Genomic DNA, 17,428 nt, shown 5'->3' on the forward strand with positions numbered 1-17,428 from the left:
TGGATTGTAAGTGACCTCTAAAGAGACAGTCAGTCTATACAGATACCAAATATATTAACTAGTGCAAAAGATTTTTGATTTGTCATTGTGATTGTTTTATTTTATCTTTTACATTCTTCATTAACAACCCCATTGGTTTACATTAAAGTAATTACAAGTGATTCTATATCTACAATCATATACAGTGTATTCTCTAAATGCTTTCAACAGCAGCAGACCACCACAGCTAAATGAGGAACGCCATCTCAGAAATTTCACATTGTACAAAATAGTCACCCCCAGAGTATAGCTGGATCTATACATAAAAAAAACAGTTAACTTAATCCAGGCAACAATGTGATTTTTCTCTCGTATTTATTTGGCTAAACAATGTACTTGCAGGATGTAATTTTTAAGACTGGGTTTCACAGGCTAAAGCCATGCAGACAAGCAGTTTGTCATTTCTGTGTAAAACCTTTCCTGATGAAACAACATGGTTATAGCTGCTGCTTTGGAGGCTAATGCAGTGTCAGTTGATCTAGAGGATTTGGATAAGACCAGGGATTCATAAAACAGGAGACCAGCTAGTGATAGGATTTCCGAGTATCTGTTCTCCTTGGCCCATACCCTTAACTTTTGGCTTGCAAAAACAGCAGAGGAGTTAGGCTAGTGTGCATAGCCCAAAGGGAGAGAAGTGTTTTATTGAAGTAGTAATTCGATTTTGAAACTTCAATCTTAGGCACGCATACCTGATGACAATTACAGACTAAAGTATACTTTGTGTGCTAGGTAGTTGATTGTACCTAATCATGGTACTGTGCGATTTTATCCAACGTGCTAACTGACGCTACAATCACAGTTGGTTTTGTCCCGTGACAGTTTCAATAAAGTTCATTCAAACAAGATGGCTCAGTGTTGACGACTGATAACTGTTGAGGGTGGCACCATTATTTAGTGCACTTCTAAAGCTGAAATTGAAAATGTTTTCTTAATGAACATTTTCTATTCCATTTATTTTAAACTTGGGAGTGTAGTAGTCAGAGTTTTGCTGTGCATTTGAGCATAAATGACAATGTTATTCTATAAAAAAAAATTATTTGTTTTTTGCCTACTACTAAAAATTTATCAAAATATGACCCCAAATCTGAGTTACATACCAAACTGAATTGGGTGTACCATTACACTCCTGCTTTATACAGGTGCAAATATAAACACACACTCAGTTACAACAATAAAGTAAAAACAAAAAAAGATTTCACTGTACATTCAATCAGTTTCTTCTTAGTAATTATAAAATATGCAGTTAAAAATGATTTCATAATATTGGGCCCTAAATAGAGAATATTTCCAGTTAGACTCTTTTGTTTCTTTAATTTACAGAGTCATCACAGATTCAGTGTTTTCTTCCTCTGCATTCTCCAGCAGTTGTTTAGTGTCAATAAAAACAGGTGGGGACCTCTTAATGCTGAAGAGTGGGTTGTCGAAGGTGGTTAACTTATCCGGGATGGGTAAGTGATGACCAAACTTCTTGTAGAGGAAGAAGGCAATGACTGCCACCACTGCAATCCCAGCAATGACGAGCAGAACCACCAAACTTATGAAGCCAGGATGATCGTGAGGTAATCCAGCTTTTGCACAGATAAAGAAAATAGATGATGATCAGCCAAAAGAATTTTTTCACAATTTGGAATGAAATAAAAAAGATTAGGTGTTACTTACGAGCTGATGGTGATGGCTTTGGTGGTATTACTAAAGGGATAAAAAGGGAAATATGATCAGTCAACGCACTTTAATAAAAGATACAATTGTTCTCCAAAATTACACTTCACAAAATCCTCTGAGGGGAACAAAAATTAGCACTGAGCAAGCTTATTTTTTTGCTTGACAAGTATGTTTGTTTAGTTTGTTGAGTTAAGTGTGTCAACATTGAAGAGAACCACCCCTGCACCAAATGTCACCATTTGCACACATGTCGCTCGCCTACACACTCATCCTCTTTGTACAAACTGGGTGGTGAGGAGGGTTGCCCTTCCTTCATAAAACATTATATAAATCTTATATAAAACATAGTAAACATTTGTTGCTCGTTGTTGTTTATGAATTGGAACCTGGCACTTTACGATTACTTACAAGGTACATCCTTCTGGCAAGTAATAAAAGAGAAACAACTGTAATTCGTCAGTTCCAAACATATAGTCTACCCTGTCTCTCAGCCAACACAGTCAAACATTAGCATCAAACATTAAATATGTATCTTGCTCAGCAGCTGGAGTGTAAAAATATCCTTCTGGGGTGACCGATAGCTGGGTGGTAAGGGCACGTCCCACATGGTTGCAAATACCGTCAGCAGGTAGTCCCTGGTTTGATTTCAGGCCAGCCAGACTTTTATTACATGTCATTCTACACATTTCCTTTTTCTATGTGATGCTCACCTCTTCATAAAGGCAAAATGCCAAAAAGTAACATCTTCTTGCTTTTAGGGTGTTTATATTGAGTAAAACACGAGTATTGACTAAAATACAGTAAAGCCTATACTGCTTGTGATAGTTCTTCACATTATCTGTTAATTGTCTTTTTATATTTAGATTCAGTCTTGTGACCCCACATTACTGACAGTGAAGTTTTCAGTTTGTCACTCTACGATCGCCAAATCCGACAGTCAGACATCTTATGAGACAAAAATTCTGCAGTCTCATCTCAGCATTGCGAAAAACGTCATTAGAGTTCAAATTGAGTTCGTATGAGGATTACTTTACCTTTGGGTGTTTTGCAAATGTATGGTCTATCATACTCCTTATTGTCTGACTTCCAGATCCCATTTGATGTACTAATCGCTCCAAAGCTGTCGTCGTCAGGTTGACCTTCACCCCAGTTAGTGTAATCCATGACTGTTTTGTCCAACCATAGCCACTCCGCTGGAGACAAAGAGACAAATAAGTGATGTGTTTGTGCTATAATATAAAAAGTAGCCATGCCTTGTGAACAACTAAAATAGATTTAGAAAGAAAAAAATAGTGAAAAACGAATTATTTTAAACCCAAAGCATTATTTCCAAAAATATCTATCTTCATCAGTTCATATTTCTTTTCATTATAAGAACCGAAAATGTGCTAGTACCTTTGTGAGTTTTATACAGGCCCATCCAGAAAGACGTGTACGTGTCTTGAAATGTTTTCACTTGATTTTGTATAAATTCTTGTTCTGACGGCTCTTCAATACTGGCAAGCATTCCACCTTCACAAAACAAAAAAGCCGTTCTTATGAAAACCGTATGCATTTTATTGCCATCAAGTATCGCTCAGAGAAAACACTTACCATGTCTCACACAGCTAGCAGATGCATCTGCCCACTGTCTCTCCGTTGTGAAAAATATATAACAGTAACCCTTAAATGGTAACCAGAAATAATTCTGCCTTCCGTTTGTTTCATCTGGGTCTTCGGGGCAAATTCCTGGAAAAGCAGTTGCCTGTGGTGGTGGCGGCGGCACATCTGTGAAGGAAAGAGACAATGATGACGATAGGATGAACTAATTACATATTCTGATACTTCAAAATCCAGTGCATGTAAGTACTTGTGAGTTATTGAGTACAACCATGTAACATCGAAAAGTATACAAACATAAATGCATGCTATCAATACAGTTTACATTTGGGAACAATTCAAGTGCAAAGTGGACTTAAAACCATCTTATATTAAAACAATGTTCATTGCGGGAGATGTTTCATTGTTTACAAGTAAATAACTTGAAGTTGAGACATGGCGGCATTTAGGATGAGATATTTATTTGAATTAACATTTGCCTAATTTTGGTTGTACCTGTAGACTTCATGCAGACACTGCTGATGGTCTGATTGCAGTAGGCGGTCTTCCATTTTCCATCCACATCCACATAGACACAAGTTCGGTTCTTGCTTGGCTCATCTTCACCCCAGTGAGTAAATGTCATGTGCCAGCCATCAATAAAACTGAAATAACCATTGGTCTAAAAGCAAAGATTAAATCAAAGTGCATTCAGTTTCATTCGTCAACTTTTTGTCCTAGAAAATCTGTAAAAATTATTATGGGTTATATTCAATTCCTTGCCAAACTTGAATGGGGATAGAATAATCCAATCGCATACTCATACATGTTATCGCACCAAATGGATCAAACCCTGACTGTTGAACAAGTCATGTCGCATGGGTTGTGATGCTCAAAAAATTCATCCACTGTTTTACAGCTGAAAGAGTTCTCGTGGGAAAAACTATTTAACACGTAAAATTCCAGCACTATAGCTTTAATGCTTCATCACATAGTAATATATTTTGTAATTACAAAATTATATTGTGTGGGGTAAAAATTTTTCCTTGGAACAAGTCAGTAGGTACAAACAGGGATTAGCCATCCCATTTTTTACATGTTAATTTTTAGAGACTTTCAGTACTGTACCTGCTCTTTGTTGAGTCCAAGCCATAGAGGAGCCTTGAGATTCAAAGCCAGCAGCTCAACATAAGCCTGCGTCCACTCATTTCGCAGGCTAGCCAGGTTGGCACCATCACTTTCACAGTGTTTCTTCGCTGCATCCCAGTTCATTTGTTGAGGAACAACTTTGATGGAGTCATTAAGTATTTGGAGGTAGTTAGGAGTTGTTGGTTCAGGGGAGTCTGGGAGGGATGGGTCTATTTAGGATGAGAATGGAAAAATAATTATGTTTCTGGTTTCAAAATACTGTACAGCAATTCTGAAAATATAATACTTAAAACCTGATTACAGGACTAAAAATTGTGTTTTAGTACAAATTGTGCCATGGATAGTATTAGTTTAAAACTATGAAAATGTATTTTTTTTGTATTCACTTTATACAGTAGCTAACATATTTTCGAGAGGTTTTTCATATTTTGGGAAAGGAGAAAGCAAGCAGGTCAAAAAGAGTCTGATTAAGCCCTGATGAAAGATGGTTGTTAACAGATATAGTAGCACAGCAAATATTTGCTGTTCCACAAACTGCCCTGGGTAGAAATGGGCTCACCAACATCTCGAAGACAAACAAATCCGTTGGTGTCATTGCAGGACTTGGTTGTCCATTTACCAATACCAAGTATAGGACTGGTATTGATCACAGCACAATTGTTCTGCAGAGACAGAGACTGAGATTAATGAGGAAAAGACACTGCTAGTGATTAAGAACATTGAGGATTCTTCTAATGACTATAATACTGTGATCTTTTTGACTGAAGACCTCTTATCCTTTGGAGAAAAAATAATGGAAAATGTTGTGACAGCATTGATGGTCTGCGAATGTAAATTGATTTAAGAAATATCTGTAATAATACAGTAGTTTTGATGATCGGTGTGAGGGTCTGCGACAAGTTTCTGTCTTTGTACTTCACTTAATGAGGAGCATATATTATTTTAAATTCACATGCTTAGAGCATTGCCACAGTGTGGAACCTCTGTCACAAAACTTGAATTTCAATTAAATTTTTACTCCATTTTTTTTTTTTTTTTTTTCCAACATTTGGAGCTGTTGTTGCAGTTTAATGAAAAATATAGCTGTCACTAAAGCAAACTGTGATTTGAGTGATTACAAAATAAAGATACTATTTATGGGCAGCATTTTTCACCACCCATTCAGTGCATTTACAAAGTAATAACAGTTAAGTTTTCAGAACTGATGATGTAATTTCATCATGTTATTGAAAAACTGTCACTCTAATAGAATGGCATACCGACACTTGAGGAACAAAGTGTCTCAGTTTTGCACACACACACACACACACACACACACACATACACACACACACACACACACACACACACACACACACACACACACACACACACACACACACACACACACACACACACACACACACACACACACACACACACACACACACACACACACATTATTAGAAATGCTACACAATATACTGTAATTTCACATTTTAAAACAGAATTCAGATTATGTCCACTTACGTTCACATTAAAGTTGACCTGTCTTTGAATATGGTATCTCTCTGTCATCCACCTTCTGAAATTCCGCTGAGCCCATCGAAATGTTTATAAATACAAAGAAATTGGATCATCAAGAATACCAATGCATTTGACTCTTAAAAATAATTAATATAGACTGTATAGTTGATGCATGTTACACTTTTGTGCAAGTGTAATTTCATCATGTTATTGAAAAACTGTCACTCTAATAGAATGGCATACCGACACTTGAGGAACAAAGTGTCTCAGTTTTGCACACACACACACACACACACACACACACACACACACACACACACACACACACACACACACACACACACACACACACATTATTAGAAATGCTACACAATATACTGTAATTTCACATTTTAAAACAGAATTCAGATTATGTCCACTTACGTTCACATTAAAGTTGACCTGTCTTTGAATATGGTATCTCTCTGTCATCCACCTTCTGAAATTCCACTCCCGAGCCTATCGAAATGTTTATAAATACAAAGAAATTGGATCATCAAGAATACCAATGCATTTGACTCTTAAAAATAATGAATATAGACTGTATAGTTGATGCATGTTACACTTTTGTGCAAGTGTAATTTCATCATGTTATTGAAAAACTGTCACTCTAATAGAATGGCATACCGACACTTGAGGAACAAAGTGTCTCAGTTTTGCACACACACACACACACACACACACACACACACACACACACACACACACACATTATTAGAAATGCTACACAATATACTGTAATTTCACATTTTAAAACAGAATTCAGATTATGTCCACTTACGTTCACATTAAAGTTGACATATTGCCTGGGTTGCCCGTCAGTCCAGTAAAACTGAAGACCATGTACACGATACAAACCAATCCACATGTCTCTAGTAGGTGCATCCACCATTTGAGACATCAAAAACACTGAAAATTTAAACAGCGGTTATTTCCATCATGTGGGTTTACCATAAACTGCACAATAACAGAAATTAGTAACATTCACGGTTAACCTCATTAGTAAGAGGATATAACTCTGGCAAATGATGGCAACAATTGGCTTGTTGAAATCAGTTTACTGATTTAAATCTAAAGCTCTGATAATAGCATATTTTTGGTTTTATAGTTAAACATTAGTCATTTAAGTGTTGTATTCCTGATAAAGCTGTTTTGTAATTAAGTATTTATTGAATTTCCAGCTGAACAACCATTAAAAGCCCTCCATTTAAAACAATCACATAAGAAATAAAAGCCAATGAAGGCTTTGTTTCATTTTTGTCACCTAATAAAATCCAGCAACGACATCTAACAAACCTTCCACGTGTCTTGAGGAAATAGAGGCCAAGTTTGCACCCATTTGTCTGCATTTTTGCCTTGCTCCATTCCACGTTAAATTCTGGTTGTTGATGATGCTGTAACACTAGAGTTGAGACATAACAAGTTGATTTAGTGCTCCTAAAAATATACTAAATCCAGGTATCCCAACATCACACCACAAAATAGCTTAAAATAAAATCTGACATCACAGAGCATTGGGCAAAAAATTATACCCTAAAAGATCCATATTTAAAGGATAGTGTTGCAAGCAATAAGAATTTAATTTCATCCTATAGTTTACTTCCCATCCCTTCAACACTACACGTTAATGAAGGTAAAAGTAACATCTGACCTTAGAGTTAAATTTTTTCCAGGGGAGTTGGCAGCCACCTTTAAGAGGCTCTGTAGGGGCCACAGTGGTGTTAGCAGGTGGTGAGCCGTTGCGCTTACAAATGGAGCCGACCTCATATCCACAGTTATAATCATGCCAGAACCCTGTGAAACAATTCAGGATATTAAAGTCAACACACACATTACCATTAATACCAAAAATATATTAAATATGATCTTTGATACTACCAATTTTTGATAGTATTTATTGACAGCATTTTGTTTTTGCCATTTTACGTATTTACATTCTTTACTGTATTTAGCCTTTTAATTTTTAGTAGAGATTTAGATTGCTGACGCACAATTGATTCACAGGAATAAATGCATGCATGCGATCCAGTGTAACTTGTATATTAAGGTTATATCATTGATAACCTTAATATTAACTGTTCACTGTCTTTACACCCGATCAGAATTGCTAGCTGCTGTTCTGTTTGTATTTCTGACTAAGTAGCTACTGAACAAGTGTTTGCTGTATTATTAAACCACACTAGCTGCTACCACGATAGACACGTGTTTTACCAATCTACCAGGTCTGTTGAATGTATATTTTATATGTATATCAGATAAAGTGAATTATATTTGTTTACTCACCTTCAGAAGACCTCATGAGAGCACAGCTCTCATCATACTTGGAATCCGGCTGACCTTCATCCCACCTTTGAAACACCACTTGGGAACCATCCATCCACCTTAATGTAACATTAGTTGAAAATTTCTCAAAAACAACCCATTGTGAAAATACCATCAACGCAATGACACACTAATTAACTCAACAGGCTGAAACTGTATTTTGTTTGTCCTTTCAGGTTCAAATCTCAACTTGTTTAACTGTGATGCAGCCCTATTTCTCACCAAAAAAAAGTATTATTGAGTTTCTAATCACGTGATACTTGAATAACCACCAACTATAGAAAATAGTTTAGATTTGCACCATGGTACAACAATCAGGCCAACCTTTTAACATTACCTAATTGAAAATGAAACCATTAAATTACAGTGAGGTTACACTCAATTGCAAATTTTTGACATGACTTATACCGCTTGAAATAATGTAGCTTTGAAATGTTTTTTTCCCCAAGAAGTCTTTCGTATTTAGTTCATACTCACTGAAATGTTCCGTCAAGATCTACAGTCAGTCCTATCCAGTAAGCCCCATATATTTTGGATATCTGCACACAGACAAAGGTAAATGTTAAAATCAGCAGTGTGTTTCACTTTGTATTGAATGGAAATGCCATGGTTATTGTTCTTCAAACGTTTATATAGTATGTCACTGCTTACCTGTTTCCATAAAAAAACACTTTCAGCTTCACTGTTGACAGTTACCAGGTCACCATGCCGCTGCTGGCAGAAGCGACGAGCTTTTTCCATGGCCAACTCATTTCTGTTAATGTAATACTGATTTCCATTCCATTCTAGCCACCCATCAGATGTCTTATTATACTCTGAAAACGTGTTCGAAAAATGTCATACATCCCCCGTATATGTGCAGCAATCATGTAAGAATACTATCTGTGTGTGGTCACATACTTGGATGCATTGGTCCACTTACCTGGGGTGACAGGGTGTGGAGTCGGCTTTGGCGTGACCCCTGTAACAATATAGAAATAATTCATATCCAGTGGTATTATCAGAATGTAGTATTAAAGTGATAGTGATAACCTCTAGTTGTGAGTTGTGAGCACTTAAACACACACGAAGAGGACACTATTGTCAAAAGTGACCTTGGGCAATTCCTGCGTAACTTGTTGCGGTAACACAAGAATCATTCTTTTAGATCAATAAAGTTTTGTATCTATCTACCTATTTACGTCTATACTTTACCTGCACTGATCTGACAAATCCAGTTATTGTACTTGTCACAGTGCACATCATTCCATGACCCAGTTCTGAACCACTTATATGGATTGAATTCAGCACAAGATTCCACATTATTTTTATTGTTTGGTTCTCCATCTTCCCAGTGTTGGAAGTTTACCTATAAACAAAAACAAACAACAAAACATGCAATGATCCATAGATGTATACAGTTATACAATTACACTACTATATCACCCGCTGCAGAGAAAGAAAACTGAACTTACTGGGGATCCATCACTCCATATATAACTGTTGACTGGATCAGAGGCACTGAGTCCAATCCAGACGGTACTATACCTAGAGGACAGATTTAGTCATGGTTTAAATGTTAATCTGTGTAAAAAGCTTTAGAAGAATGATTTGTTGTTAAAGCATTGTATTAAATCTGTTGAATCTCATTTGGATAATTTACCATTGACCATACACTACCAAGATTTTCTGCCAAGGTTCGTGCTTATTACTCATTATTTATTTAAAACAATGATTGATGATTTGAGGATTGATTGATCTTAAAAGAATGAGATTTATCTTGGAACGGTGCTAATGTGTGATTTAGACTGGAACAAGGTGCATTTTACAGATGATAGTGTCTCATATATCTGAATTGTAGACCAGGTCATACTGTACCAGTTTGTTTGAATTCGTAGCTCAATATCACTGTGGATGCTGATCAGGTCTCCTCCGATTGCTCTGCAGTAATCTCTGGCCTCATACCAGGTCTTCTTGTTTGATTGCTCCAAATACAACTTTGAACACAGTTGAAGAAGTTCAATTGTGAGTTAAGGTTTGATGGTTTCAGCTTGATACAATATTGAGATGTTTGAATGCCTCAAAAGATAAAACTATGGGCTTGTCTTGGGCAATGTTTTTTCATTGTCTACTTGTTGGGAATAGCAGTCACTTGTGAAAATGACTGATTTAAAAAAACTAAAACTGAGCATCTTCAGTCATTGATAGTTGATTTTGTGACAAAATTGGCACAACTCTACCACACACTATAAACAGTTTTTTATTATTATTATTTTATTTAGTAGCATTGTTACTATAAAGCGCTGCATTTTCACAAATAAAACGTGTTGAAATATTCATGTCAGTTTGCTACATAATAGTGAAAATGGGGTCATCTTTAAGCTAATGCCGCTTCTGACTGTTTACGGTTTACATTTTCTTTGGGTTACCCAAACATCAACGGCCTAAATTTGGTCAAGGCACTTGCTGTTGTAAATTAAATATCTTTAATATGGCTTCAGTTAGTACCTTCACAAATGAGGAGTTTGGAGCCCGTGTGCTTTGTCAATGTTTAACTGCTAATGCTAGTGGTGCCACAGGTAGACTGCTGGTCTTGGTAACTTTACTGCGAGCATCCAAACATTTTTAATATGAGCTGAGGTATTTGTGGTGGGCCACCAGTACATTTTTATACGATTGTACATTTTAATGACTGCAAGCGTAGTGTTCAGTTAGCACTAAATGTGGTAAAAACAGTTGACCCGCATTGGATTTTACCTTAAAGCAGAATTTTGTTGAACCAATGATGTTAGTCCAGCCGTCTGCACACTTCAGGGAGGGAACAGTTGGCGGGACAGGGGTTAAAGCTGTCCCTGCTGCAAGGTGTTTGCAGATATACTTCTCCTTATTGCTACAAGGCAGCACATCCCAGAGGCCAGCAGAAATCCCAGTTGCCATTGCAACACACCCCTGTTCGTGGCCTTTTGTTGTCGAAGGAGAAATAGTCAGCTGTCATTTGTAAAACAACTTTCAGACACATCTTAGAGTGAAAGCTCATCATTTTCAATACCTGGCATTTGAGCGTTCCAGTGAGTGAATCTCACAGAGTCTGTGTTAGTCCACACAAAAAAATCAATGTGTTTCTGGTTTGAGAGCCCAAGCCAGAAGTGTTTCTCTGATCTCAGCCCCACCAAGCTGACAAGGAAGGCATTATCCACCCTGGAAATGAGATCACAGGATTTCACAATGACTGGTATACAAAGGTGAATTTATTTCTTTGTTTGAGTTACACCTGGACCTCTAGAAATATAACATACTCATGTTTGGGGTCATGATAAATGTTTTTACCCAGTTGAAACATCAGCCAAGTAGGAGTCTGAGCTCTTGCAGTCGTTTTTCGCTTCATCAAACGTCTTGGTCTCGGTCCCCACAAAGTAGCAGTAGGAGCCATGTCTTTTCCAACCCTGGATTGTAGAGAAACAAAATGGAAAAACATCTTTAGCTTGTTTTGATGTGGTGTCTGTGTTTGTGACTGACGATGATGTGGTTGCAAGAAGTAAAACCTCACAATATACTGAATCACCAGACCTTTGATATGGTTGCTTACTGATGTCAGGTGACTATAGCTTGTTTTCACTTTTCAGCCTGTAATTTGTTTTAACAGTTGTCCTTACCAGCCTATTCACTAAAATAATTATATTCAATTCAATATAGTGTGTGCAAATATATATACACACGTTATCTTGAAATTGTGTCCCATTTGTACTACATGTGTATGATCAAACATTAGTGTTTAAGTTTAGTGAATAATACATTTCTAACCAGAGACAGGCTTTATTTTTTTTTAAATAAATAATTTAAATGCGAAAGTTACACACAGTTTTGCAGCCTATATTCTGGTCCTCTTCATCTCCAGATGGTTCAGAAGCACTCGTCTTCATACAGATGAAACCATGTTTTTCCTCACAGACACGGTCAGCCCAGTTCCCATTCTGCAAGAAAGAAATACCATAAAATGTTTATTCATGAGTAACTGGATGCACCAACAGACAGGCAAACTATAATGTATATTAAAAGAATGAAAGCCAATAGCTTTTGATATATCCAATTTTATTATCATATATAGTAGATTACATAGCTTAAAATATGTAGAAACCCAAACATTACTCCTATTTCTGATTATCTCAATTCAGACCCTTGTCTATTCTAGGCTATCTACAAGATTAATTTGAATCGGCTGGTTTTGTTCCTGTTAAGCCACACAAACATTATGAGGTTGACTGCTGTTTTCAGATGATAAAGTTTGCCTTGTATTTTGCAATCCAGTTGAGTGCAGCTGAGGTCAGTTAACTAAAAAAAACCCTTGCCTTTTCAACCTTGCTTTGCACGCTGGGGGGGTTGTTGTGTTGTAACAGGAAAGGAACTAGCCCAGACTGTTGCCACATGGTGTGAAAGCACACTAAAACATCATAACATGCTGTACCATCAAGTTTACCTTCATGGGGACAAAACGTCCTGGGCCTAGCTAGGCGAACTTGTTTAATTTTTATCATTGGACAAATAATAGATTTCACCAGAAGCTTGCAAGTGCACCATTCCCACTAGAGGCTCCTTACCTCTTCCCTGATGAGAACACAGTCTTCTTGGTCAGTGGCGACAGCGGGTCTCCCAAACTCCCAGCTAGTGAAGCTGACAGTGGAGTGATCACTCCAGTCGAACAGTCTCTCTGTCTTCCTGTCATTCAGTCCAATCCACAGCTCATCAGTGGAGGCTACAGACAGAGAGAAAAAAAAAAAAGCATTTCCATCAACCTGTTGTGGCACTCTAACTTGTGATGCTTGTCAAGAGTATTTTGAGTGTGCTTTAGACACAAAATCGAGGGTCAGTGGCTTTTATGAAAGTGCTGGTTGGTTGTGCATTAAAAGCAATAAATGGCTTTTTTAAGAGATAAGATAGCTCACATTAACATTTATCAGGCTCTGTGCGGCGTGTGTTTAGAGTTTTGGTGTGACATTTAGTGACAGCAGGCTTTGGGTGGAAGTCAGACATCTGACATTTGAAATTGTTTCCTCTCAAGAGAACTTGAGTGAATGTAATCAGTTACATTTCACTACTGAGCAAGTTTTTCAACAGTTGGGACAAGTGTAAAGATCTTAATCAGTCACTAGCAGATGTGGGATATGTAAGGAGACTACTGAAAAAGACGTTTATATAAAGTGTTGCCTGAGGATGGTGCCAGAGAAAAGGTGAGAGAATTGTTTGTTAATATCACACCATATCCAAGTTGAGAGATGATGAAACTTTGTTCCTCCACATTGCGGATGCTCACTAGTTCCCCTCCTTCTTTACGGCAAGCTAACTGAGCATCAGACCATGTCTTCTTCGTACGGTAAAGGTGGAAGCAGTGGCTGCTGTATGGTATCCAGGGACTTGAGCAATATCCCGTCTCAACAGCTGTTTACAGTATGAGAAGAACAGAGTCACCAATATCTTAGTTTGTAAAAAAAAAAAAAAAAATACTGCTTGTGAGAAGAGACGAGACAAGACTTTTTACCTTGGGTCGGAGGAGCCAAAACCCCGTCACTGTAGCAGATGTAGCCCAGTTTCTTGTTGCATTTTGAGCTTTGCCAGGAGAACTGTATGGCCCCATCAATGATTCCACAGTTATGGCCTGGATCAGAGAGTGGATGTCCTAAAACAAGATGATGGTTAAAATGAGATATGATGACACAAATTCATGTCGCAGAAGCTTCGTCTTCTCAAAAACAGTGTTTTTTTTTTGTGTAGTTTGCTGAGCTAAAATTTTAAACACAGTTAGTTCCACAGGTAATATGATAAAACACTGATTTGTTCCAAAGGGTGATAAGATTTGAATGCAAACAGCAGAGGTGCCAGCGCAGTGACAAATTAATTTACTGTAGTGTTTGTTGAGAATCAAAATTGCTGAACAGTCAGAAGTCCTCAGCTTCCAGAAATATCTGCAGCATAACAGGGGCCCCTGCTGGGGCTTTTAAGTAGCTATTAATAAAACTGATAACAGTTTCTCTTAATACCGTCTGACTGTTAACACAAACTCCTGAAGTGGAAAGAAAACTACCTGAGTCCCAATTCAGGTAACGGTAAGGCTTCTTGTTTGACCACTGCCAGCCATGTTCTGGATTCCGGGTCATCCCAGTCCAAAGCTTGTACCCTTGTCTTCCACTATCAGCCCCGAGGAGTGCTGTAAGTGGCACGGGAAACGAAAAGTGACAGGGTGTGAGACTCAAACCATAATCCAAACCATCATTGGTGCACCAAAAAATGGAATTATCATCAATCATTTACAACAGAAAATTAATAAATGACGAGTATTTTTTTGATGCCTTTTCTTCAAAAGCTTCTGTCATCAGTACATGAAATATAGAGTCAGTGTTGCCGTACCTGTGACATAAGCCTGCTGGTGAGGATCGGTGATACTGAACAGGGAGGCACTCTGCTGTCTGCAGCTGGCCTCAGCCTCAGACCACGTCAGAGCTGACTGTGTGTTGAGCTGGTAATATGCTCCTGTTGTGATGTGTTTGTTCCAGTCTTCTTTTGCTGTGAAATATTGAAAGGCATGTAGAAATTGAATATATTTTTTGTGACTTCAAGTTGCTGCTTATGCATCCTTGTCAATATTTCTTTTTAGAGGCCAATATGAATGTAAAGGGATGGGTGTAAATCAAATGATGCTTTGTCTTTAGGAGTATTATTTTCAGAATTTGTATTTTTGCATTATTGTACATCAATGTATGTGAAAAAAAAACATGCATTCTCTATTTGAATAATGACAAAGCTGTGGGTCTTGCAGCCAGTTCTCACAATTAGTTGGGCAGTAGCCCCAGAGTCCATGTTCATATTTTGTTTCAACCGAACACCATTGACGTTTGTTTGGAGGTTCAAATGTAGTGCACTCTGAGTACCAGTTGTTGTTGTACAGGAAAGGAAACATGCAGGGCCTTCCAGCTGCATTTCCTTCAATGGTGTAAAATTCTGCAAACAAGGACAAATGAACAAAACAAATAATTATTTGATTAGTTTGAGAACACCAGCAAAAATTACTACATATTATACCAAATTCCCCCCCCCAAAAAATTCTTAATCAAATTTAACCTAAAATATAACAAACAGACATTAAGTAATTTGACAGTAAACACAAATTTGCAATGCATAAGTATGCATGCAAGTATGCCCCTCTGTTGGCTAAAGCTAGCGTATAGTGTAAATCTTCTAAATTATTGTATGTATTTGATATATAGCCTTTCACCTTAGAAACATCATCACAAAATCTATCAACTTTGCTTTTCCAGCTTTGAACTGTAAATTCCTTAAAAATAACCAGATATTACTACAGACAAACAACAATACCTCTATGTGTTTTTGTGCAAGCACCACGGTTTGTCCCAACAATTGTGAAGTGGTTGTTAGGTCCAATTGTTTTGGAGAGAACAGCTTCGTTAGATGCAGTGAGCATAATGTAAAACTCTTGGCCTTTGAGGGCGATCACTGTTTCATTTTTGCATTCCCACTTTTGGAGTTCGCTGGTTTCATCACAGTCGTAAAAGCTCACAGTACTCCCCACACTTTTCCCCTCGACTCCCAGGCACTTATTCTTCCAGGGATCCAGAAGTCGTGCAGCAGATGTCCAACGTAAGTAATGGCAGAAGTGATAAGTTTGGACCAAACAAACACCAGTGGCCTTGTTAGTTAGTTGAAAAAATGAATCTGCAGAGAAAAGATTGTTCAAATACACACTCCTGTTTGTGATGAAATGCAGAAGAATTTGGAAATATCCTTCAATCAATCATTTGGTCAGACTCATCATTGTCATTATTGATGTTTCAGCTGTGTCTTATTCAATTTTATATTATATGGACAATACTTACCAAGATTTATTTACACAATAAACAGAAATGTAGTAAGAAAACAAAATTCTTATGATTAGATATCTCCAGTTACCTCTAGGTTAAACTGTAGCAAGTCTACATAAATAGGGTAAGACAGACACAGTTAAGGACACAACAGTCTCACATATAGATAGGTATATCATGGAATATGAATGACCTGCTCAGAAGAAGCTTTAAATGTAAAAGTTGGAATACGTTACCATCTAAAGCCAAATATCGTAATGTTTGAAAGAGGAGCATAAAGGATGTCCACGTGATCCTCATTTTTAGGATGCGTCTGAATTTTCCTGTTGTCAAAGACTTTATCCATGCATCGTTTGCAGATACTAACGGAGTTGTGTTCACGATTGTGGAGCGATGAGACTTTTATAGTATTGACATATCCTGCCACATCATATCACCACAACCTTTTCACATACATCAGCATCATGTCTCGAGACATTTTTTTTGCATTTGACTTCTGATGAACAGGAAGAGGCTATTTCCTTGAACTTAATTCCTAACATTTACACACTCATCTGTTTTACTATACTGCGGGATGCAAGACCCTCCCATCCAGGCACATAGTCTATGATTGAGTGATCCTTTGTATTTTCATATTATCATTATCACATATCGCAGACAGACCGACCTCAACAGACCAAAGTCTAATTGAGGGTGATTTCCTAAAACTTCGCTGGAAATTCAGCATCTTGTAGCTTTGCTGCAGTTGAGGACAAACGTTCGGCTCTCCTCCATACCAGCCCTCCCGTTTTCACTTATAACTCCCATAATTTAAACAGGCTTTAAACTTTATTTGATAACCATCATACACAGCAAAACATTTTGTATGTTTGTGTGACTTTACCCAAGTTGCAACACCAAAAATATTGTGTCACTTCTCTGATTATTTTTGTAGTTTTAAAGAGATCGTTACCTTCATCACTATGATTTACCCGTCAAACTGATGGGTCGACAGAAACCAATGTGACGCAAATTACGGTTTATAAATCTAAGCATGATTCACATGGATTTCAGAGGAAAAAGCAGTTGGGCCTGTTAACGCTGAAAAGTTTTGTGCAATAGTTATAAGGAAGTCTTCAGACTGCTGACAGCTTGTGGTTGTCTGTGCCTCTGTCCGCAAATGTGTACGGATACCCATGAACGTCATGTCGTCTGTCATCTTCTGTAAATCAGTTTTCAGATTTTTACGCTGGTTCTCTCTTTGTTGAAGAATTGACTATTATATCACATATTTGGTCTTTAGACCC

At 37.5% G+C, this 17,428-nt stretch overlaps 1 protein-coding gene across 1 annotated transcript; it reads right to left on the minus strand.

Moving 5' to 3' along the window:
- Nucleotides 1-99: 99 nt before the first annotated feature.
- On the minus strand, nucleotides 100-16,442 carry LOC138203289 (macrophage mannose receptor 1-like). The gene is made up of 32 exons (XM_069158048.1): nucleotides 16,379-16,442; nucleotides 15,640-15,996; nucleotides 15,094-15,264; nucleotides 14,674-14,829; nucleotides 14,351-14,473; nucleotides 13,808-13,945; nucleotides 13,528-13,707; nucleotides 12,870-13,024; nucleotides 12,132-12,245; nucleotides 11,602-11,717; nucleotides 11,324-11,472; nucleotides 11,032-11,234; nucleotides 10,153-10,271; nucleotides 9,750-9,822; nucleotides 9,490-9,643; nucleotides 9,218-9,256; nucleotides 8,947-9,110; nucleotides 8,773-8,834; nucleotides 8,257-8,354; nucleotides 7,625-7,767; nucleotides 7,270-7,375; nucleotides 6,755-6,882; nucleotides 6,358-6,432; nucleotides 5,938-6,003; nucleotides 4,988-5,090; nucleotides 4,408-4,637; nucleotides 3,796-3,961; nucleotides 3,295-3,468; nucleotides 3,097-3,213; nucleotides 2,736-2,894; nucleotides 1,699-1,728; nucleotides 100-1,607 (listed from the first exon to the last, which is right to left on the minus strand). The coding sequence occupies exons 1-32, from the start codon at nucleotides 16,440-16,442 to the stop codon at nucleotides 1,354-1,356; spliced, it is 4,386 nt and encodes a 1,461-aa protein (XP_069014149.1). The 3' UTR covers nucleotides 100-1,353.
- Nucleotides 16,443-17,428: the final 986 nt, after the last annotated feature.

This window comes from Embiotoca jacksoni, unplaced genomic scaffold, assembly GCF_022577435.1.
Source record: "Embiotoca jacksoni isolate LCO1_2020_lvr unplaced genomic scaffold, fEmbJac1.0.p SCAF_22, whole genome shotgun sequence".
In the NCBI taxonomy this organism is placed as follows: domain Eukaryota; kingdom Metazoa; phylum Chordata; class Actinopteri; family Embiotocidae; genus Embiotoca; species Embiotoca jacksoni.

Coding starts and splice junctions, on each gene's coding strand:
- LOC138203289 (XM_069158048.1), bottom strand. CDS start 16,442: ATGAGGATCACGTGGACATCCTTTATGCTCCTCTTTCAAACATTACGA. Junction 12,246..12,869: donor GTGTTCTCATCAGGGAAGAG/GTAAGGAGCCTC, acceptor TCTTTCTTGCAG/AATGGGAACTGGGCTGACCG. Junction 5,091..5,937: donor AGGTCAACTTTAATGTGAAC/GTAAGTGGACAT, acceptor CTGTCTCTGCAG/AACAATTGTGCTGTGATCAA.